Source organism: Hydra vulgaris, chromosome 02 (assembly GCF_038396675.1).
Source record: "Hydra vulgaris chromosome 02, alternate assembly HydraT2T_AEP".
Lineage (NCBI taxonomy): Eukaryota > Metazoa > Cnidaria > Hydrozoa > Anthoathecata > Hydridae > Hydra > Hydra vulgaris.
Genome location: NC_088921.1, coordinates 33,027,370 through 33,052,500, shown reverse-complemented (window position 1 = coordinate 33,052,500; position 25,131 = coordinate 33,027,370). Strand labels below are relative to the sequence as shown.

The 25,131-nt window shown below is 29.6% G+C and overlaps 2 protein-coding genes across 2 annotated transcripts; both read left to right on the top strand.

Annotated features, from left to right (window-relative positions):
• The first annotated feature begins 5,364 nt into the window (after positions 1 to 5,364).
• LOC136076889 (uncharacterized) lies at positions 5,365 to 8,345 on the top strand. The gene is made up of 6 exons (XM_065790647.1): positions 5,365 to 5,651; positions 5,905 to 5,985; positions 6,101 to 6,792; positions 6,886 to 7,001; positions 7,265 to 7,429; positions 7,676 to 8,345. Exons 1-3 carry the CDS (start codon positions 5,585 to 5,587, stop codon positions 6,277 to 6,279), a joined length of 327 nt encoding a protein of 108 aa, XP_065646719.1. The 5' UTR covers positions 5,365 to 5,584; the 3' UTR covers positions 6,280 to 6,792; positions 6,886 to 7,001; positions 7,265 to 7,429; positions 7,676 to 8,345.
• Positions 8,346 to 12,063: 3,718 nt separating this feature from the next.
• On the top strand, positions 12,064 to 12,783 carry LOC136076015 (uncharacterized). Its single transcript, XM_065789475.1, has one exon. The coding sequence runs from the start codon at positions 12,064 to 12,066 to the stop codon at positions 12,781 to 12,783; it is 720 nt and encodes a 239-aa protein (XP_065645547.1).
• Positions 12,784 to 25,131: the final 12,348 nt, after the last annotated feature.

Genomic DNA, 25,131 nt, shown 5'->3' with positions numbered 1-25,131 from the left:
TTTGAACAGTTTAAATCTTATTGATGTTTCACACAATAAAATCAACGCTGTAGTAGATGATATTTCTATAGCTCAAACAAAAATGAAAAAATAATATGCCTCTAAACAGCTAAAAGGTCTGTAAATCACTTTCATTCGAAACAGGTGACAATGTTTTAATAAAAAATTGGCCGTTAATGAAGTCGAATGAAGCATGATTGGCAAAACCAACAAGAGGCAAGCATTAGGCTCTAAATGTAAAGATAAAAAAAACAAATTAAGTAAAGTGGAAAACTTATCAAATAATACATGTCCAGCAGTTTCTATTGAAAATCATTTTTTCTTAACTTAATAACACAGTCTATTAAACTAGGCCTATTTTAAAAGATCCATGTGGCTGGTTAAATGATACTTTGATAAATATTGCCTAAAGCTTCCTTTCATTTTAATTTCCTTGTATTGGTTTCAAAGTTCATGTATTTTAATAAAAATAATTCAGGTGGTTATATTCTTTCAGGAAACTTTGTTCAAATAGTTCATGTCATTAATTTACGTTAAGTACTAATAAGTAATTTGTCCTCTACTAATTTAAACTCTGTTCAATATTATGATTCTCTCTTTACTGATTTAAATAAAAATATTCCATTAATTGTTCATCAAGTTGCTCGTTCATTATTGATTTATGAAGATGTTAATTCAATAACCTTTGAAGTTATGAATTACCAGACACAAGATAATGGAAATGATTGTGGTCTTTATGTCATTGCAAATGCTGCTTCTCTATGTTACGGAATTGATCCGACTGTAGTTGTCTGGGAAAAAAGCAGTATGAGACAGCATTACCTAAAATGTATTGAGAAAGGCAAACTTCAGATTTTCCTTTACATAACATTGTTAAAAGGTGTTCTTCATCCTTTTTATGTGATGATAACTGCCATTGTGCTTTGAGATAATTTTAAGGTAGGTTATATTATTATATTTATGATTTTTTAAATGACCATTTGCACATGTAGGATACTGTAAATTTTCGAAATAAAATAACTTATAAATAAATTTATTTATAAATGGTTTTGTTAAAAAAAAGAAATCTCTTTACTTTTTGACGCATTCAATTGAAAGAAGGAAACTAATATAAAATCTTTATGGGTATTTACGGCGAGCGAAGATGGCGGCTTAATTGAGCATCAATTTACTTTTCTTTTAATCCGTGGTTATCAAAGCAATCACCAAAGTAAAAAGAATAAAGAACATAGTCAATATATTCATAATTCAATATATTCAGTTGTTGAAGTTGTTTGAAAGTTGTTGTTTTTTGGTTGTTGTTTTCTGGTTGTAAAGTTGTTCAATGTTTTGTTTTTTTGGTAAATTTGAACAGAATTGTTTTTAATTTGAATTTAATAAAAGAAAAAGAACTCGATCATAATAAAGTAAAAGAAGAAATGATGGAAATTACATTGAAAAATATAGAGAAATTAATTACCCAGCCGGCACAACTCCGTAAAAAGTTACTAGTGAATTCCGTTGCGTGTTTAAAACCCCCGAAAACACTAAGAATAACACGTGTCAAGAATAGGGTTTTGATTCCGTGAAATTTACTACTACCAAAAAACCTATTTAGATATTAAGTTTTTACTAATGGTTTCACAGTTACAAAAATGGAGTATTATATTATTTAAAGTTTCCGTAACGAATGTGAAACCATTACTAAAACCACGCGATTTTTCAAGTCATTTTAAAGTGCAGTAAAGTAAGTAATAAATTTATTCTTCCGAAGGAGTGAGTAAGAGGCAAATATTTTATTTTATATATATATATATATATATATATATATATAAAAACAAACACAAACATATATATATATATATATAAATATATATATAAATATATATATATATATATATATATATATTTATATATATATTATATATATATATATATATATATATATATATATATATATATATATGTGTGTGTGTGATGGTGTATGTACATGTGTATGTGTTTACATACATATATATATATATATATATATATATATATATATATATATATATATATATATATATATATGTGTGTGTGTGTGATGGTGTATGTACATGTGTATGTGTTTACATACATATATATATATATATATATATATATATATATATATATATATATATATATATATATATATGAATGTGTTTGTGTATGTACATGTGTATGTGTTTGTACACGTGTTTGTGTATATACATATGTATATACAAATATATATATATATATATACATATATATATATATATATATATATATATATATATATATTATATATATATATATATATATGTGTGTGTGTGTGTGTGTGTGTTTGTTTATATATATATATAAACAAACACATACATATATATGTGTGTGTTTGTGTAGGTACATGTATATGTGTTTACATATATATATATATATATATATATATATATATATATATATATATATATATATATATATATATATATATATGTATGTGTTTGTGTATGTACACGTGTATGTGTACGTGTTTGTGTATGTACATGTGTTTGTGTATATACATATGTATATATGTATATACATACATATATATATATATATATATATATATATATATATATATATATATATACATATATATATATAAATGTTTATTATTAAACAAATACATAAATACATTATTATATGTATGTTTGTTTAATAATAAACATTGATCCTATAATTATAGGCTAAATGATATCCTTCTAATATTATTAAATAATTTAACAAAAATGAAACGAGCCAATTCAGCATTGTATATTAGGGTGGAGTGAATTTTAGTTATTTTTACAATTCGTTTAGCCTGGGTGTGCAAAAGTTGCCTATTCATTTCAGAAATACTCTGGAAAAATATCAATGCTCTAGGAAATTATCTTGAGGTTCTTCAAGATCTTTAAAATACTAATGGGTCCCTAATATTATGTAAAAAAAAGTTTTTCAAAAGTATTTCATGTTGGGTCTCAAAAGAAGCAAAATTTTATAAAAATTTCAAAAGTAACAATTATTTTTTAAAAAAATTTGTTATTTTATAGTTTATTGCAGAAAAAATGACCTTTTAAAACTGAAAATGAAAAAAGTTTATTTTCTTAAATTATAATTTCATAAAATTCTTAAATAATAATTTTTTTATAAAATAATTGTTATTTTTGAAATTTTTATAAATATTTTTACATAACATTATGGACCCATTAAAATTTTAAAGGTCTTGAGGAACTTGAAGATAATTTCCTAGAGCATTGATATTTTTCCAGAGTATTTCTGAAATAAATAGACAACTTTTGCACAACCAGGCTAAACGAATTGTAAAAAAAAACTAAAATTCACTCCACCCTATTGTATATGAAAGAATATATGAAAAAATACCGATTAGCCTTAGCTGAAAATTTATCTCGAGAGAACAGTCAGGATCCTGGCATTTGTTTCAATTTAGCTTCATTAAGTTCTCCTTCTTGTTCTGATTCATCGGAAGAAATATCAGAGGATAGTGATAATAATATCACTAAATGCTCACCCGATGTTCACAAAATCATAGATGTTAGTTCAATTAATAATTCGCATTTTAATTCACCAGAAGAAATAGATTCTTTAAAAAGTTCTAGGTCAGAAGATGAAGATACTTGTTTAATTAAACAAAATGTGCATGAATTTTTGTCAGATCTCACCAAATAGGCAGTAAAATGTAAACTTCAAAGAGAGTACTTTAATGAGTTGCTAAACTTGATAAGAATTTGTGGTCGCTTTCCAAGAGAAGATATTCCAAAAGACTCTCGCACTTTACTACATACACCTCGTCATGTTGATGTTGTTGATAAATGTGGTGGAAAATATGTTTACCTAGGATTAAGGAAAGGTATTTTATCAATTTTTCAAAGAAGCAAAAAGAAAATCAGATCTGTTGAAGTTGATATAAATATTGATGGATTACCTGTACATAAATTATCAGGTTTACAATTTTGGCCGATTTTATGTAAAGTTATTGGTATAGTTGACCAGCCATTTGTGGTTGCCTCGTACAGTGGTAATAATAAACCTTCTCATATTGATCAGTTTTTAGGTGACTTTGTTAATGAAGCTAATTACATGCACTTGCATGGAATTTCTATAAATGGCATTAAATTGCCATTTCGGGTTCGTTCATTTATTTGTGATGCACCTGCACGAGCATTTATTAAATGTGTAGTTGGACACACAGCAAAGCTTGGTTGTGAAAGATGTACTATAGAGGCAACATCAGAAAATCATAGAATAGTTTATTTAAATAATGGTGGAAAATTGAGAACTGATATTGAATTTCGTCAAGGATGTTATCCAGGTCACAAATTGTTTAATAGTCCTCTTCTTAAATTAATTGGAATCGACATCATTAAAGATTTTCCATTAGATGCAATGCACCTTATTTTTTTAGGTGTTTGTAAACGATTCTTATATTTTTTACAATCTGGCCCCAGAGGTGTCCGGCTTAGTTTTCAGAACATAGAATCTGTTTAAAAAAATTTATTGAACATATCTGAGTCTACACCTTCACAGTTTGCAAGGCGCCCTCGCAGTTTGTTACAACTGGACAGATGGAAAGCTACCGAATTTAGACAATTTCTATTGTATACTGGTATGGTGGTTTTAAGAAATGAAATTCCAAAGAATCTTTATGATCTATTTTTGGCATTTACAATTGCAATCAAAATTTTGCATATTGAAAATTCTACTAGAAGAAACAGTTTGCTTCCTTTTGCCCATGAACTTCTTAAAACTTTCGTTTCAAACAGCAAAGTTCTTTGTGGTCCTATATTTGTGACTTATAATGTACACAACTTGATTCATATTGTAAATGATGTGGATTACTTCTCTTGTTCTTTAGCAAATATTACTTGCTTTCCATTTGAAAATTATTTACAACATTTAAAGCAATTAGTGCATGGAGCCAAAAAAAACCCTGTTGTTTCAGCAGTGAGAAGAATTGAAGAACACTCAATTGCAAATGTCATTAAATGTAACGACAATCCTAACAAAATTAAGATATCATCACAGAAAAGAGAAGTTTTTTATTGACGTGGCTGGCAACTATTATGAAACTGTAACTTTTAATGGAAATGGTGAAGACCAACATTTAATTTGCAAAATAGTTCATCCACTAAAACTCAAATCATTTTTTGATCAGCCGATTAATAGTAGGGAACTTGGTATTCTTTATTGTTCCGACATTGATAAACAAAAAAGAAAAATAGTGAAAATGAAAAGATGCGATGTTGCACAGAAGTTGTACGCTATGAAATATCTTCAAAATGGAATCATTTTTGTGCCAGTTGAATCTGCTGTAGACTAGACTTTGGTGTGATAAATCTTTATCCAAAATATTTCATAATAATATTTGTATTTTGTAAAATATTATTTCACACGTTTTATTATATTAGTTGCAGATTTTTCTCTAAAATAATTCTATAATATGTCTATATAAAATTATTTACTGCTCAATTTGTTTAAGTCATTTAATATATTTATTCAATGCATAAAAGCTAAGCTAACTCTTAAGGTTAAATTATTATTTTATTCAAAAGATGATTCATCTGACATGACAGAGCACGACGAGGATGGCGAATCAGCGCAAGTTTATCATGGCAAACAAGACTTTCTTCAAAGTACAAAATTTCTATTATGATTTAAGATCATTTAGTTCCTACATTTTATCAGGGTGTAAGCCAGCTTAATGACACCGCGGAATTCAAAATTATTTTTAAATTCCCAAAATACTATGACCAATGTAAATTCCCAATTATTTTTACAACAATAACAATATAAACTCACGATAATATGATAACACTGTATAAAATTTGTTCCTGGCTAACACCTTGTTTATATAAATAGTTAGATAAGAATTAATGTTTTTATTAGAGGAAGCGAGGCTGCACCAATATCCTATCTATGCTTCATCAAATGATCTTTCTCTGCCAACATTGACAGCAAAAAAATTTAGTAATATTTTGTTGCAAAATAATTTCTGTAAAGAATTTTACTTATTTGTCAATCAATTGTTCGTATTTAAAAATTATGTAAATGTTAAATTAGTTAAAATGTTTAATTATTTTAGAAGATACAAAAATGAGTCAACAATATAAAAATTATGTAATGAGTCAAAGCCAGCAAGAAGATGTCTTGCATAGTCTATCTGATGGCAGAAATGATACTCTATTTGTAGTCAAAGGTAAGGGTATATTAACAAAGCATGTTATGAAATATACATTATTACAGATGAGATGTGTTCATTAGGAATTTTAGATGTGCCTGTGTTTGTGTATATATATATATATGTTGTAAGTTGTTTTAAGTCTTAAATCTGTGTTTCCACAATTATTTTTTAATTGTTTTAAAAAATACAAAAGTGAGTCAACAATATAAAAATTATGTCATAAGCCAAAGTCAGCAGATGTCTTGCGTAGTTTATCTGATGGCAGAAATGATACCTTATATTTGTAGACAATGGTAAGGGTTTCTTAACAAAGCAGGTTTGTGACATGTACATTAGTACAGGTGAGATGTGTTCGTTATGATTTTTAGATGTGTATGTCTGTGTTTATAGATATATATTTACTTATTCATATTTGTTGTGTTTTAAACCAGGCTATGTAGATTTTAATAATCAAACATATATTGGAACGAATTCTAAACAACTTGTAAATTGTTCTACAATTTTAAAAAAGCCAATGAGTGAAGATTTGATTGCAGCTGGGACTGCTGATGAAAATAGTTGTCTTGAGGCTCTAGTAGCCTTTTCAGGGAAAAGTTAGTATTTTATATTTTTTTTATTTTAAAGAGTTAAAAAATAATACATTATTATTTACGTTGAATTCCGTTCTTGTGAATTTTATCTTTTAGGAGTTGAACCTGCATTTTATAATCATGATCCTGACAATACAATAAGTTAAATTATCTTTAATAAAGGTATAATCATGATCCTGACAATGAAGAAGATAATATTATCTTTATTAAAGGTAAGGGTATAGTAACAAAATAGTTAAAACATATTCAGGTGAGCATCAGCGTGGGTGAGATGTGTGATTTCAAATTGTTTTAAATCCCAACTTTTTCAGATATATACACGTTATTATTTCGATTATTTATATTGTTTTTGAAAATTATATAATTATATATATTTTTGTAAATTATATATATATATATATATATATATATATATATATATATATATATATATATATATATATATATATATATATGTGCATTTATCTTAAACCAGGGTATGTAACTGTTAACAAGCAAAGAAACATGGACATGGATTCAAGTCAACCAGTAAAGATATCGACAATTTTAAAGAAACATACAATGAGAGAGGATTTTTTTACCTGTTCAAATGCTGAAGAAAATAATTGCGATGATTCTTTAGTTGCAGATGCAACAAAAAGTGAGTACTTATTTATCTTTAATTTAAAAATTTAAAACATTAAAAATAATTATTATTTACAAGACAACGTCTCCTATTTAGACTGAGGTAGGCATTTCTTTATAGTGGGGTTGTTGACAACTTTTCTGATTTGGTTTCCAAATACCAAATAATAAAATATGATATTATGACATTTGTTATTTTAAATTTAAGTTTTAAATATAATACGATGTTCTAATTTTTGCGATTTCGTCTTTTATTAAATAGATCAAGGTGAGTCATCAAAAAAGTTTAACAATAAAGTAGGTCGACCGAAAAATCCTATTAACGAAACGTATTCAATGGATAATGCAACATTTCAACGCAAAATAATAATGTCACAACATCATTTAAAAGTGAAAATAAATAAGATTGAAAAAACTCTGGATATGACTATTGGTCTATTGCAACAGCATTTAGATAAGGGCTCAATTGAAGTTACATTTGAACAGGTAACCTCAATGGATGACTTAATAAAATTAGAGATCCGCCTTAAAGATAAATTTAATTAAAGAAAAGTTAACGAGGAAATTTGAAGCAATGGGACCTGTCAGTAAAGACTCAAAAGCGCATTGCTATACAACTTTAGATTCAATTATGACGGAGGAAGTGCAATCAAAAGTTAATGTTATGTATGGTAACCACGTGCCGAACAAAAATTATACTGACCATTTGTCATTAACACACGACTTACCTCTGATTTTTTCGTCCATTCTAGCATCATTAGTTACATGGAAGGTACCAGAAAAGCTTTTGAACTCCTTTTTGAGTGAAAGGTTGAAGCAAGGTATAAAAAGAGCTATTGTTGCCAAAGGAGAATAAACTGTATATACTTTATTTTTTATATGCAGTTTTTTAGTGGGTATATTTATATTGTTAATGGTAAAAACGCTTTTGTAAATAAATTTAGGATTTTGTTAAAAATAAATGTAGTAATTACTAAGTTTCCGTAACGAATGTAAAACCATTAACAAAAGTATGCGACATTTTAATAATTACTATTTTGCATCGTACGAAAGATTTTTGGGTATAATTAAGAGCATAGGCAAATATTTTTAATAGCTACAGTTTTGTTATGTAATAGTATGTTTGTTTTTTAAATAAAAATTTCAATAATTCTGCTTTTTATTCATTAATGTATAGAAAGCAGAATTTGAAATTAAAAAGCAACACATTTGTTGCTTTTTATTTTCAAATTTTTTTATTATTCAGTGTTTTAAATAAAATGTAAAAACATTAAATAATAACATTTAAAAAAAAATTATTTTATAAATGATGTAAGATTCTTATTTATTTGAAGACAATAATCCTGCATCATATATATATATATATATATATATATATATATATATTATATATATATATATATATATATATATATATATATATATATATGTATATATATATATATATATATATATATATATATACATATATTTACAGGGCCGCCGTGAGGGGGGGGGGGTCTACTGTGTTGTTTTGTCCCGGGCGCCAGGTCGACAGGGGCGCACGAAGCCGAATATAAATAAATTTTTTTTTCATGTTTATTTAAAAAAAAAATAAAGTACTGGGAAGCAGCGTGGAAAATAAGAAATCAAAAGCAGCCGGTCAATTTGACGAGCTAAAACATATAAACGACGGTCAATTACTTTTTTTGGCCGGTCAATTATTTTTTGGTTAAATTTTCAACTTTGTAATGAAGTGCTTCATAATTGGACTTTTTAAATAAAAAAAGTAATCAATGCTTTAAAACTAAGAAGTTAGCATTACTTTCAATTTGAAAGTAATGCTAATTTCTTAGTTTTAAAGCATTTTAAATTTAAATTACTTTTTTTACATTTTAAATTACTTTTTTTATTGTATTTAAAACTAATGTTTTGAAAGTTTCAAAACATTAGTTTTAAATAAAGCGATTCTTTTTATATAGCGGAAACTCGCAAATAAAGTGAATACTAATGATTAATTTTACAACCCGCTGAAGTAAATGTTTAAAATAACTTTAGTGCACAGAGATTTTCATTAAATTAAAAACGAAGATTTTTTACATTATTAAATAAAGAGATTAGAATAAATCCAAGTAGTTTGATATAGATATAAAATATTAAAACAATTTTATTAAAATAATTTCTCTAATTTTTAAATTCTCTCAAATTTGAAACAATTTTGAAACACGTGATATCGATGTGATAGTCTGATAGACCCAATCAAGATGAAATTCAAACAGTTCTTTGCTTATGGGCGGATGCTGTTTCAAAAAGAATTAAAACATGTCCGGTTTTAACAAGAAAGATTCTGGTTGTCAAGTAAGAAAGAATGCTGCTCAAAGAACTGCGAATGAGGAAAAGAACAAACGCACTTTTCAAGACTGTGGTATTACAGTTACAAAAAAAAGGAGAAGATGAAAGTCCTACTGCTTCAAACTCTTTCCTGCCAAGTCAATCGATTCAAGTAGTAAATAGTTTTCCCCGTGAAAGGATATTTTCCCATTTAATTAATTCAATGTTATATAAACTTATTTTTATAGGTTGGAACTGAAAACGATGTCACTGACATTTCTGAAAGCTCGGGAGAGCCCCTATCAAAAATCGGAATGGTAGCTGTGAATGAAGAGAATATTTTGGTAAGTTCTACCTCTTTAAAAGAAATGATGTTAATAAACTTTTAAGCTAATAAAATAAGATTTTTTAAAATTTATTCTCAGGTGTTGCCAACAGAAGAACCCATCGCTACCATTCCTTCCAATGATCCTGCGTTGTGGGCAGCACATCTTTCCAAAGTGGAAAGAGATTCTGTGCTTCTACAGAGGCTTTCTCGAAATCCTTCAGCTTTCCCGAAAGATTCTAATAAGAAGAAGGTTCCTGAATCAAATTTCTACGAAACTTCTCTCAACAGGGAGATGACATGCCAAGATTGGCTGGTCTGGAGTGTATCTAAGAAATCATTTATTTGCTTTCCGTGTTCTCTGTTTGGAAGCAAACAATCTTTTAAGATCGGACACCAGTCGCACCTTCTAAGATGGAATGATGGAATAAGCTGCAACTGGCACAAGCTACCTGAGAAAGTCAAAAATCACCAGAATAACGCCCAGCATCGAAACTTTTACATAAAATGGAAAACGGCGCTAGAAAGCTTAGAAAATCAAAGCGGAATAGGTGCAGCTCTTGAAAACTCGATAAGAAATGAAGCAGCCAGGTGGCGTGAAATTCTACGATGCATCTTAGATGTTACTCTTTTTTTAGCGTCACGAAACCTTAGTTTCAGAGGTAAATCTATTTACAATTATTCTATTGTGATACCGACTATCTTTAAATCTATTTAGCTTATATTTATAAGATTAACTAGATATTTTGGAAATCATTAAATAAAACAAATCTTTCTTTATTCTTTTAAATATATATGTTATAATATTCATAAATCATAATATAAAATCATCATAGAATCATCATAAAATAAAACAAATGCTTCTTAATTGTTTTAAATAAATCTGTCTTATTATTATAATTTTTAGGTTCATCAAAAATGATTAGAGAAGACGACAATGGCAACTTTCTAGCTACCCTAGAGCTCTTGGCCAAGCACAACAAGACTCTCAAACTACACTTAGAAGAAGTTTCCCGCTGCCAACAAGAAGGTAACAAAATGAATGCCCATTACTTGGGCTGGAGCACTTAAAATGAATTCATCAAAGAGTGCGGAGGAATCGTTCACGGTGCTATCATCAACGAAGCTCATATGGCCATCTACTATTACATTCTCGTGGAAGGGACTCCGGACGTCTCTCACACCAAGCAAATCACCTTTGTTCTCCGCTTTGTATACTTTGGTACTGACAAAAGATGGACCGTGAAGGAGCGCTTTCTGAGGGTCGAGAATATTGAAAAAAAGATAGGTGCTGACATTGCCAAGCTTATTATGGACGTCTTAGAACAAAATGGAATCGATCTCAAAAACTGCAGAGGTCAAGGATATGACAATGGAGCGAACATGTTCGGTATATACAAAGGAGTAAAGGCGATTATACTGCAAAAAAATCCTCAAGCTCTCTATATGCCATGCAGCGCTCATAGTCTCAACCTTGCTGGTGTTCATTCTGCTGAATCTTCGGTTGAAGTCAAGAACTTCTTTGGCCGAGTCCAGTCACTTTACAATCTTTTCAGTGGAAGCCCTAGTCGGTGGAAAGTCTTGATTGAAACCACAGGTTTGTCCCTTTATCAAACGTCGCAAACCAGATGGAGTGCGCGAATCGAGGCCGTGAAGCCGTTAGTCAAGCGATCCAGGAAAATCCTCGAATCTTTGAAAAAGCTCCGCGATTTTGATCTAACAGCTGACAATTGAATGAAGTAAAATCTCTGGAGAAGTGGGTTCATTCATTCGAGTTCATCGTAATGACAACCTTTTGGTATAAAACTCTTCAATCAATCAACTACGCGAGCCTTGCACTCCAATCAGAAAATATCTCCTTGGACGACGAGATGTTTCATCTCGTCGTCCAAGGAGATATTTTCTGATTGGAGTGCAAGGCTCGCGTAGTTGATTGATTATTCATTAAGACTCTTATTGAAGATCTAAATCGACTGAGATCATCTTGAACCAGCATCCTTAATGAGGCACGTTTGATGGCATCTGGTCTTGCTTCTTTTGGTTTTCAATCAGAATTTGTGAAGAAAAGGACGAAAAAAAGGAAGACCTTTCACGAAGAGGTGAGGAACACCGCTCATTTCCATGAAGACGAAGCAAAAGAGTTTGAGGTGAGCGTATTCAATACCGCTCTTGATACTCTTATTCAGCAGGTCAGCGATAGATTCCAAGCTGCTGAGAAGACGACGAATATGTTTTCGTTCTTGTGGTCATTGAAATCTCTTGTTATGTCAAATGAAGAAGAATCAGAAGAAAGTGTTGAAGCACCTATCCAATTGGAGGAGAAATGCAAGGTCTTGGCACAAATCTACGCGACCGATGTTGAGGAAGAGAAACTTATCGAAGAGGTCCGCCACCTCGATGCTCTGAAGCGATCCAATCTTTTTGGTCCAAAAGAATCTCTCACTTCCATGACGTTATTGAATGGAATATACCAGAAAGGTCTTCAGCCGCTCTTCGAATCAGCCTGCATTTTGCTGCGCATCTTCAACACCATCCCTGTTTCTGTTGCGGAAGGCGTGAGATCTTTTAGTAAGCTTGCTCTAGTTAAGACAGCCTTAAGGTCTACAATGAGTCAAGAACGACTCACGAATCTTCTGGTTATTTCCATTAAGCATGATCTTGCCAAAAAGTTGTGCTACGGTGAAGTGATTTCCAAATTCGCCATGAGTAAAACTCAAAAGATCAACTTCCTCTGAAGTTGAAACAACATTAGCTGTTGTATTCTAGACAAATTTTTGCTTTTAACATCCAATAGTGTTTAATGATTGTCTTTGGTCTGTTTCTACCATGTTCAAGTGTCGACTTTATCATTTTATGTATGAGTGTATAACCAAGTCAAAAGACCATTGCAATTATCTAGAAATAAACTGTTCAAATGTTCAATAATTAAAATTAAAAAATTCTATATTCTTTTATCCTCTTTGATTTGTTATCAAATGGCTTATTATATGTATTGAATTATGGATCATTAGATCAGCTTTCACGTTCAGTAGGGCGCTTGGGAAATTTTGACCCTGGGCGCCGCAGAGGCTCACGGCGGGCCTGTATATTTATGTATATATATATATATATATATATATATATATATATATATATATATATATATATATATATATATATATATATATATATATATATATATATGTACTCCTACTTATTTATTGTATTTAAAGCAGAATATGTTTCTTTTAATAAGCAAAAATACATGGGAATGGATTTTAGTCGTTTTTCTACAATTTTAAAGAAGCCAATGAGAGATTTAGTTGCTGTTGAGACTAGAAGCAATTTCTGGGAAAGGGTAATATTTTTTAGTTTTCAATGAAAAAAATTTTAAAATAAAACTTTTTTGATGAAAACTAAAAAAAATTTTTTTAACTATAGTTCCTTGATATTTATGGTGAATTCCCTTTTTGTGAATTTTATGTTGTAGGAGCTGAACCTGCATCACATAATCATGATACTGACAATAAAATTTTTGATAGAAAACTTCGGAATTTTGATAATGATGACAATGTTTTTCTTAACAATTGTTAGGGAATAGTAACGAAGTAGATCTATTCAGGTACTTTCAGCACGAGTGAAATGTGTGCACCGGGATTACAAAAAATTTCAATTGTTGATTTGTATACACAATCCCAACTTTTTTAGATTTATGCAAGTTTTTTTTTTTTGTTTTTTTACATTTTATTTTTGCTATCTATATAAGACTTATTTTTTATTTATTTGTTATGTAAATTATATAAATGTATGTATTTTAAACCAGGGTATATGAAATTCAACAAGCAAAGTAACAATGGATATGGATTTAATTCAACTATTAAAGATATCAACATTTTTAAATAAACATCCAATTAGAAAAGATGGTTTAAATGCTGATGAAAATAATTCTAATGAATCTCTACTTTCTGATTCAGTAAAAAGTGAATATTTTTTTATTTTTTATTTCAATATTTTAATTAGTGATTCATGTTTTTTAATGGTGAGGTTTATTTACAAAATAAAGTCTCCAAATTAGAGTGAGAACTATAAAAAAACACAATTTTACGGGAGGAGTAAATGGATAGTGATGGAGGTGATAGAGAAGTAAAGAATAAATTTAACCATTAAAAATCATTACTCCAGTACTTTCAAACAGTTAAACAAATTTATTTTTTAGATAGTACTATACAAAATAATATAATATGATGTTCTTATTTTTGCTATTATAAATTTTGGCTTTTCTCAACTAAATAAAGGCGATCAATCAAAATCATATAACAATAAAGGAGGTCGACCAAAAAATCATACAAACGAAACAATTCCAATGGATAATGCAACATTACAGCGCAAAATAATTAAGTAAATAGGATTAAGAAAACTGTGGATATGTCTGTTACAACAGCTTCTAGATAAAGATTCCAATGTTACATTTGAACAGGTTACCTCAATGGACGAGTTAGTCAAATTTGAGATCCAACTTGAAGACAATGTAGTTAAAGATGCAATGGGAACTGTTAGCAAGGATACAAAAGCGCATTGCTATGCTGTTTATATTCGATCATGATAGAGGAAGTGTAATCAAAAGTCAACGTATCGTATAGTAACCATGCGCCAAACAAGATTTATACTGACCATTTGTCATTAAGACGTACCTTTAGCTTTTTTGAGCTCATGCTGCCAAGAGGCTAAACAATATATACCTTGTCTTTTAATTGCAGTTGTTTAGGTGGCATATATATTTTGTTATTTGAAGGAAGAAATTTAGAAATTGTAATGAAGTTTAGTATTTCTTTATAAATATAATGTAGTAAGTAAAATATAATGAAATTAACATGTTTTAGTCAAAGTCAATCAAAGCTTAAAAAGTTCATCTAAGTTGATTGATAAAATATCATAAATCATTAATAAATAGTTAATAAAAACTAGTTTGCATGACCTTAGTATAAACTCGCTGCGGGCTTTATTCTTACGAGAAATCTACGTATTTTTAGCTAGGACTATGTTGTACCAGTTTAAGAATTAATTTCCATATTAAAATTTAATTTATACGTGTTTGAAGATATGTATAACCTAATAAAGTAATTAAATTAGATACGTATTTAAAACCTCATAAAACACGTGTTTATAACTTCTTGCAACACGTATTTAAAACCTTATAAAACACGTATTTAAAACCACAAAAAACACGTGTCAAACTCCAGTAAAACTACCCGTGAAATCCACGTGTTTTTGGTTTACGCCTGGATCGTAACAAACACGTGTCTAAACGGGTTTTAATTCCGAGATTAAAACTAGATGTGCCGGCTGGGTACAAACAAACTCGAAGAACGAAAAAAGAGTACTTGAAAAGAAACGGAGCGCCTGTTAAAAGATCAAGAAAAATATTTTACTGGTATAATTTGTGCAAATTTAAAAATACTCACAAAGCGATTAGATAAAATTGAAAAAGAAATAGACGCTATAAAATCGAGAGTCTTGAGCATAGAAAAAGACCTACGCGATTTTAAAGAAAGTCTTAACTTTCAAGAAATAAGCATCACGGAAAAATTAAATTAGATCACGAAGCGTTATGAAAAAGAAATTAACAATTTAAATAAAAAGGCATTAGATCTGGAGAACCGGTCTCGAAGGAGTAATTTAAGAATAGACGGGATATATGAAAAACCAAATGAAAATTGGGCTGAGTGCAAAAATGTAGTAAAGGAAATGTTCTAAAACCTTAAAATTAAAAATGTTCTAAAAACAAAAAATTAAAAATGATATAGTTATAGAAAGAGCTCATAGAATAGGCCATACTAAAGAAGATAAAAAACCAAGAGCTATTGTCCTAAAGTTGTTAAATTTTCAAGACAAAACAAAAATACTTAATGCTACAAAAACTTGCGGGAACTGTGATTTATGTTAATGAGGATTTCGCTAAAGAAACGATCGAAAACCGAAAAAAGTTGTAGGATCAAGTCAAAAAGCTGCGACTCGAAGGTAAGTATGCAGTTATTAAATATAATAAAAATTTTTCTAGAGAATTTCGGAAGTAAATGTGTTCGTTCTTAAAAAGAATTCCTTTTTAATTTATTTGTTATAACTAATCATGGCTTTAAAAAGTGACTTTGAAACTCTTGCCTTTAATTTTTTTGAAACGAATTTTTTTCATTACACGAAAACTCCGACCTAGATATTAATTATTTTCATGATACAAAAATCGAATGTTCTTATCGATTTATCCAAGTGAATTATAAGGAATTCTATTTAAGAATGTTAAAAAAGAAAGCAACGTTTAAATTAGAATTCTACACGTAAATATCAGAAGCATTAATTGTAATTTTGAAAAGTTCCAAAATTTACTTGAGGAAACTAAATACTTTTTTAATATTATTTGTTTAACTGAAACTTGGGCTACCTCAAACGACACTAATAAAAATTCTAATTTTTATCTTTCTCATTTTGAAATGATTTCTCTTGGAAAGCAAATAAATAAGCGTGGTGGTGGAGTTCTAATTAACGTTCTTGAAAATATTAGGCATTGCTGTAGAAATGATCTTTGCGTTTCTGACGGCGATGGAGAAATATTAACAATTCAGATTATTAAAGAACGAACAAAAAACATTTTAATTAGCTGTTGTTATCGACCGCCAGATGGCGTGAGCGAGAACTTGAGCATGTTTTTACAGCAAAAAGTTATTGCGAATGGTAACAACGAAAAGAAAAAAAACTTTCTAATTGGTGATTTTAATATGAATTGTTTTGACTACAATGACGATAACAAAGTTAGAAATTTTTATGATGCAATTTTTGAATCTGGAGCAATTCCTTTAATAAATCGTCCAACTAGAGTAACAAAAAATTCAGCAACCTTGCTCGATAATATTATTTCTACAGACTTCTTCAACAGTGATATAAAATTGGGCATCTTAAAAACAGATGTTTCAGACCACTTTCCTATTTTTCTCACCATAAACACTAACCAACCACAACAAAAATTAAATAAAGTTATAAAAAAACGTTTTTTTAAACGATCAAATATTGAGTCTTTCAAAAATCAGCTTTCATTATTACATTGGAAACACTTAAATTTTAATGAAAACGCAAACGACCTTTATAAAAAATTCTTTGAAACATTCACCTCTATTTACGAATCTAATTTCCCAATTGTTGCAGTTACATTACAGTTACACAAAACACTTTAATAAACCCTGGATTACCAAAGGATTCAAAAAATCATCGAAAACAAAACAAAAGCTATTGATGGTATTCTATCACGTGACGTTAAAATTCGCGGCCGCCATACTGTATGGCAAGTAAAGTAAACAAAGCGAACGTTTATTGACATAACGTATTTAATTACAACTATTTAGATAACATATCTTGTAGTGGATAAATTTTTAAAGGTTATTTTTGAGTAAATTTATGTAGAATTTGATTCTCTAAAAATAAATTAATTATATCTCACGATATAATTAATTTATTTTTGCTTAAAATAAAACTCTATTAAATAACTTGTTTTCGAAAGTGTGTTTTAAGTAATGTGCAATTAAGTAAACTGAACATAAAGTACTTCAAACCATTCAAAAATAGACTAAATTATTTGTGTTTTACATTTTGAAGATCTTCTGTTAAGTATTATAACACATACAATTCTTTTTTATATATATATTTTTATCAATTAGTAACTAGCATAACTCAGAAACAGCGAAAACATTTTGGTTGTTTAAGCATGTTAAATAAGTTTATTAAATTGTATTATTATTTTAAAATGCTATGTATATAAATTACTTATTTAATAGCTGTAGTATGTTAAAAGTATTTAATAGTAATTAGTAACAATAATAATTGGCATCAAGCAAAACCACAAACTTAGAAGAATGTGTCATTTAAGAGGCAATCAACACTCGTGCAAAAAACGTAAACAAGTTGCAAAGGATCCAAATGATTATAATTTTATTATAACCTTTGAGTTGTTGAAAATATATGCGTATCTTTTTGCTGTCATGTCAAGAATGTTTTTCATAAAACATTGATTTTTTATTGACTATTTAACTTATCACATGAGTGCTGTTCATAAGTTAAACTTTGACTTTAAAAGCTTGCTTAAAAGCAGTGTTTTTAATTAACCGTTCTTTACATTGAATTCTCCTGGAAATAAAAGTATATATAGTAGACGAAATTCATTGGAAGATCTACATTAGCTTTAAGATATGTAGGAAAAGGCACAAATCAAATTAAAATTTTTTTTGAAATAAGTTGCAACATTTCAATGACTTCTATTAGTAAATCTATAGTAAATCTGTAAGTATTAAAACATTTTCAAGGAATATATGTATCCATTCAAACAATAATGTTTAGAAGATCTTTTTTATTTCATTGATAAACGTGCAATGATTTTCTCAGAAGAGGTGACTCTTTTTTATTTAAAGATGTTGTTAGTTGTGGGCCTTATGTGCAATTCTATATACCACTGAAAGTAAAGTGTGTTGGACATGTGCAGATTTTTAATAATTTCATTGAATTCAACGATGAATGCAAACAACTGGAACTTAATAATTAATCTCAATAATGACTTAACAACATAACCTTTTGTTGATACTATAAACAAACATGATTCTGAACGTTTTAAGTTATCTGGATTTTAAGAAATCAATTTTCAAATACACCTTAAAAATATGCTCAAATTGACAAAAAATGCTGGACTAGCACGTTTAAAATAATATACATGACAACTTCTTTTAGAATTGTGTACTATATAAAATACAACTTCTCTAATTCGAATTTGATAGGTGAAATAAAAGTTTAAATTAAAAGATTTTTTAATTATAGAATATTTTTTATTTATTTTCATTATACATTTAAAAAAGATTGTTTTAAAACATGTGTAAAAACATTGTTTTTTTTTTATAGAAACTATAAATTATTTTATCCTTGTTAGCAAAACTATGCCAAGTACTTGTTTTGTCAACGGTTGCTCAAGTAGAGCAGACCGTGGCAAAATGTCTTTCCATAGCTTCCCCACTATTATTAGGCATCATAGTAGTAAAACCTAAGAGTTGTCATCTAAGAGGCGCTGTGAATGGATTGCAGCAGTTAATAGGCAAAAAGAACCTACCAAATTCTCGAAAGTATGCACTGCTCACTTTATTTCAGGTATGAAATTAATAGAATTCTGCCATATTATGTTACTTGTAAAGTTCTATATATGTACAATATATATGTTCTTAATATTTACGCCATATTTATTATTTATAGGTAAACCATCTGCATTATATAATGTTACCAACCCAGATTGGGTTCCTAGTTTATTGTTGTCTGCATCAGAAAGGCAACCACAATATAAAAAAACAGGCACCTCCACTCTCCCCAAAACCTCAAAAGTTGCAAGGTACGCGCTTTATAGGTTAGTGGACTAAAATGGTGTTGCGTAACTTTTGTAAAGCATTACATTGTTATTATAAAAAATTACACAGTCAATTTCAAAAATATTTTATACTAATTTAAAGTAAATAAAGTAACGCTTTAAGCGAAGTGTTAGTCCACATTTTCTTACGACAACTTTATTGACGACTGTTTAACTTCAACATTGACATTCCTTAACTCACAGGTTTATGTTATTTTCAGATATTCTCGTGCGCAAAATAGAGATGAAAAAAAAAACCAGTATGCTGCCGCAGAGGATTTGATAAATTTGCAGAGGGAGCTGCCAGTGAAACAACTAGCGAGGTTTCAATCAGCGATCCAATTGCAAAACCTAAAATATGCACTTTTTTGTTGAAAGGTTCTGTTGCTAAGAAGCAAAGTAATGGAATCAAATTCCTTACGATTGATGAAGCGCAACATAATGAAAGCGAATTCCTGACGAAAGATTATAGGCGAACTCTAAGTGAAAACATTAATTTAAAGGAAAAGCTCTTATCGTTTCAAATAACAATTGAGTCTTTTACCAATGATGAGAAAGTTCTTTATTACACAGGCTTACCCAGTAGCAAAGTGTTATTGGCTTTATTTCAGCATGTCAAAGCATATATTTCATTAACAGCGCTTTCGCGACTAAGTTCCAAAAAGTGATTCTTGTGCTAATGAAGCTGCGTCTTGGAACCCCATTACAAGACTTTGCATTTCGGTTTGACATTTCCTATTCCGTTGCGTCAAAAACTTTCAAGAATATTTTGCACATATTATATGTTCGTATGAAACCTCTGATTTTCTGGCCGGAAAGAAAAGAATTACAACAATCCATGCCATTATCGTTTAGACAAAACTTTGGGCTTAAGATAGCTGTCATTATAGACTGTTTTGAAATTTTTATTGAAAAACCCTCAAATCTTATGGCCAGAGCACAAACATGGAGCAACTATAAAAGTCATAACACCGTAAAATATTTGATCAGCATTGTTCCATAAGGCGTTATTTCTTACATTTCCCAGGGATGGGGTGGGAGAACTAGCGATAAACTTATCACCGAACAATGTGGGCTCCTTGAGAAGCTCAACCCTGGAGATGTAATGCTAGCTGACCGAGGTTTTAACATAGCCGACTCTGTTGGTCTTATGTGTGCTGAGGTTAAAATCCCAGCCTTTACAAGAGGAAAGAAGCAGCTATCAGCTGTTGATGTCGAAAGTACTAGAAAAATCGCCCATTCGAGAGTCAATGTAGAAAGAGTGATTGGATTAGCAAGAAACAAATACACTATATTAAAGGAAATTTTATCAGTTGATTTTTTAATGTGCGAGGCAGACAATATAACGACTGTAGACAAAATTGTTACAGTGAGTTGCGCACTTACCAATTGTTGCAAATCAATCGTACGTTTTGATTAATACGGAAATTATGTCATACCGTTTCAATATGTTAGTAAAATATACTATATTATTTAAAAATATAACAAGGGTGACATAAATATATTAATATATACATTTTTTTATGTTAATCTAGTCATTTATAAGTCACTTACTTTTGGTTGACCCAACTGTCTTTTTATACTGTGGCAAATTACGACACTCGGGACAAACCATGCTCCCTTAGGTGGAGACTTAGATTTAATACACTCATAGCGACACCATTTGTAATTGAAGCTTGCATGATCACATCCAATATACTTATACAAATCATCATAGGGCGTTTGACATAATCAGAATAGTTCGATGTTGCAATCGGGGTCCATTGTAGTGAAAAGAGTGGCTTCAACTACTGATGTACTAGAAATAGTGGCTTCACCAACTGATGTACTAAAAATATCTGCTTCAACTACTGATGTGCAAGAAAAAGCCGCTTCAACTTCTGATGTAGTTGTATTAAACTTTTCGAGTAAGGAAGGTTGCGTCCTCGAATGAATGGCTCCAATTATTTCTGGTAGGATTGCCTTTTCAAAGAATAGTTGCGATTTAAGCAAAATTTCATTCCAGAAGACCTTTAAATTAGTTTCATTTATTTTAAAAATATAAATAACAACATAAAATAAAATTTAAAAATTAAGTTAAACCTCATCAGGGTATATTCTTTCCAAGTGAGAACTTGCTTTGGTCCAAACAAAGTAATCGCAAAACTTTACTTTGCACACAAACATTTGTTTGAACCTGGTAATAATGTGCATGAGATTTTTTCAAATGCAGTTTGCCATAAACATTCTCCAGTGATGACCTTTTGTCTACGCAACCCTGAATATCTATATCTCGAAGACAAAATGGGCATTTTATTTCTAATACTCCTTTGCCACAGCAATTACAAGATACTAATGAATCTGGAGTTGCTCCTAAATATGAGTTGTTGTGGTCGATATGTAGGCCACTTTTAGAAGTTTTTAATTCAGTATGCTTGTCTTTGATTAAGTTAGTATAGCAATCTAGAGCTCCTGATTCGTGCTGACACCCCCAGTCTGTAGCCGCTGTTTTAAACTTAAGTAATGAAGGATAGCATATAGATTTTACAGTGCTTATTGATGGTTCTAAGGGCGAAGTAATGCATGCTTTTTTCATATTTGAAGAAGTTATTCTGCCTGAGCGGAATCTAAACCACATGTTGCTTGCAGCTTGACTTCTAGTCTGCTCTTCTAAAAGTTGACACGTTTCCTTAGTTGTAAGCAGCGTGTTACTAGTTAGAATTTGAGTACACAACTCATCTATATCCTCAAGTGTTGCTGATGTGCCTCGGTCTTTCCGTAGTTCTACAGAAACCCAGGGGTACAAGGAAGATAATAACCTAGGAACGTTAGATTCAAAAAAGTTAGGTACTTCTGACAGTATACTTGGTTTAGCGCCAGTGTCATGAAATTTTTGAAAAAGATTGTTCATTTCCGTAGTGTTGGGAGGTTCTACAAACGGAAGAGGCTGTAAATAATATTGTCTAATAGGTGTCTGAGATAACTTATTATCAAGATTCTTTTTCATTGTTGTTGCCCATGTAAAATCAATGTCTTTTAGCCTAGAATATGTTACTTTCTTCACATTTGATGGTAGCATCCAGTATGCTGCTTCTTCAGTAACAGTTCGGCTTTTCTCTAAGCGCACAGAAGCATCTATTGCAAAGAGTGTGGCACTGACATGAGTACATGTTTCAGCTAAACCTGCCATACAGTTGCAGTGTGCAGCTAAAATGTTTCCATTCTTTTCAGCAATAATCCAAGGTTGTAGTGGTGGCCGGCTGATACTCTGAGAGTGTCTCACCTGAACAATGAATGATATATATATATATATATATATATATATATATATATATATATATATATATATATATATATATATATAATTGTAAGCATATATGTATACGTGTATACTTAAATTGTTGATATTGCTAATTCCTACCTTGGCTTTAACAATGACGCGGTTATTCACAACATAGCTTGTTAAATCAAAAACCCAACCGCTGACGAACTGGTAGTATGCATCTAGAGATTTATAAGATTTTAATTCATTCATTGTATAAGCACTTTTTGTGTAGACGCAATAGTTTACAATGTCTGGATACTCCACGGAAGGAAGTGATTTAGGATTTGTGTCCCATTCGCTAAATTTCAATTTATAAGGGTCTACCCCACTAACAAGCTGTAATTTTGCAACATACCGAATTGCAGCAGCACCCTGTAATGTTTGAGCATATTCCTCCATTTTGACAACAATATATACAGTGAAACACCTATTGTTGAAATAAAAAAATATATAATATTTTGGTTTTGGAAAAAATTAGACGACTTGCAGAAGATCCATTTTTGTGGAGGATTTCATGGACATTAACTTCTAATTTTAAGTTTCTGGGGTTTACCCGCTCCCACCTCAATATCTTATAGGCTTATTATTATTGTAATGGTTCCTATGGAAAGAAAAAAACTACACTTTTGTTGAGTTTTTGAAACAGATTTTTTTCATTAATAATGAAATTATTTTGTACACAATTAAACAATACTAAAAAAAGTTGATTATATATATATTTTTAAATATGCTGTGTAAATTTGAGCATATTTCCAGGTGTACTCATTGAAAAACTTTGCTTTGAGAAAACACAAAAATAAAAGCATAAATAACTAATAAGTCACAAAAACTTAAACTCTTTTTAATATGAAAGAATCTTCTTTTTTGGCTGACTTAAATCAACTAACCCTTTTTTGACTGCTTTTAGGATTTTCCATCATTCTAAACTTTGAGTAAAAACTTTGCTTGAGCTGTTTTTGTTTTCAGACATCAAAAATAGCTTAAGAAGCATCATAGAATTCAATAAGACAAAACTACACAAGCTAACTTCAGTGTTGCAAATTAATCCATGTAGTAAAATTGAAAACCTGGGTAAACATTGTAATGCAGACTTTGCTAACTAATCCATGAAGTAAATTCAATTTTTTAAATGATAATCAATATTTTTATCTGCATTCCACAATTTTACATGATTCGCGCTGCTCTGACAATACATTAATACCATTTTATTACTGTAATAAGGTTATACAACTCTATTCAATGATGAATAGTCTTTTTTCCAATTTTTTTAATTTCTTTAAGCAGGACAAGCCATAAATAATACTGCAACACCTTCATATGATTTTAGAAATGTTTATTTGGTGGCACAAGATCAACATACAATATACTTGTACTCTACGTAAAAGTCCTTGAAATGTTACAACTTATTTCATAAATTTTTTGATTTGCTTCATATCTTCTACTTCCTATTTATTGAAGACCTTCATATCGAACTTTAAACAAATGCGTCTACTTTTTTCGCTGCAGAATTTGATGTAAAGAGCAGCTATATTTTAAACACACAACTTTTAACTTTAAAGTAAAACTTATGAACAGCAACCATGTGAGGAGTGGAATTGTAAATATAAAGTCTATGTTTTATGGAAAACATTCTGGAATGTCAGCTAAAGGTTAACATAAATTTTCAACAATTTTAAGTTTGTAGTATTTTAGTTTTTAGTAAAATCGTAATCATTTGGAACTTCTGTAACTTTTTGTACGTTTTTTGCATGAGTGTTGATTGCCTCTAAAATGACATATTCTTCTAAGTTTGTGGTTTTGCTTGCTTGTATTGTATTATTGTTAAAAAATATTAAACACTTTTAGATACTACAATAGAATAAACATCAGCATATTATTTATATACAGAGCAATTAAAAATACTAAAACCATTTAATACTTTATTGAGCATACTTAAACAACCAAACTATGTTTACTGTACTATGAGTCATGTTAATTAACTCAAAACAAAAACTTAATAAAATACCTAGGAATACATAACATAAGGTTTTTATAATGTTAACACAAATAGTTGTATTTATTTTTTTGGTTATTTATTAAGTTTGAGAATGTTTCAGATTATATTATTTGCAATTTACTTAGTTGCTAAGGTTAATTAACTTGTTTGGCAGTGTTTAGAAAACAAGTTATTTAATATTGAGTTTTAGTTTAAGCAAAAAAAAATTAATTACATCATGAGAAAGAGAATTAAATTCTATATAAATTTAATCAAAATAATAAACTTTTTAACAATCTTTTTCTATAGGAACCACATTAACAGATAATAGTAATTGGCCTTGCGTTAAAGCTCCTTAAGCTAATGCGTTAGTTTGACCTACAAGATGGCGTCGGAATAGT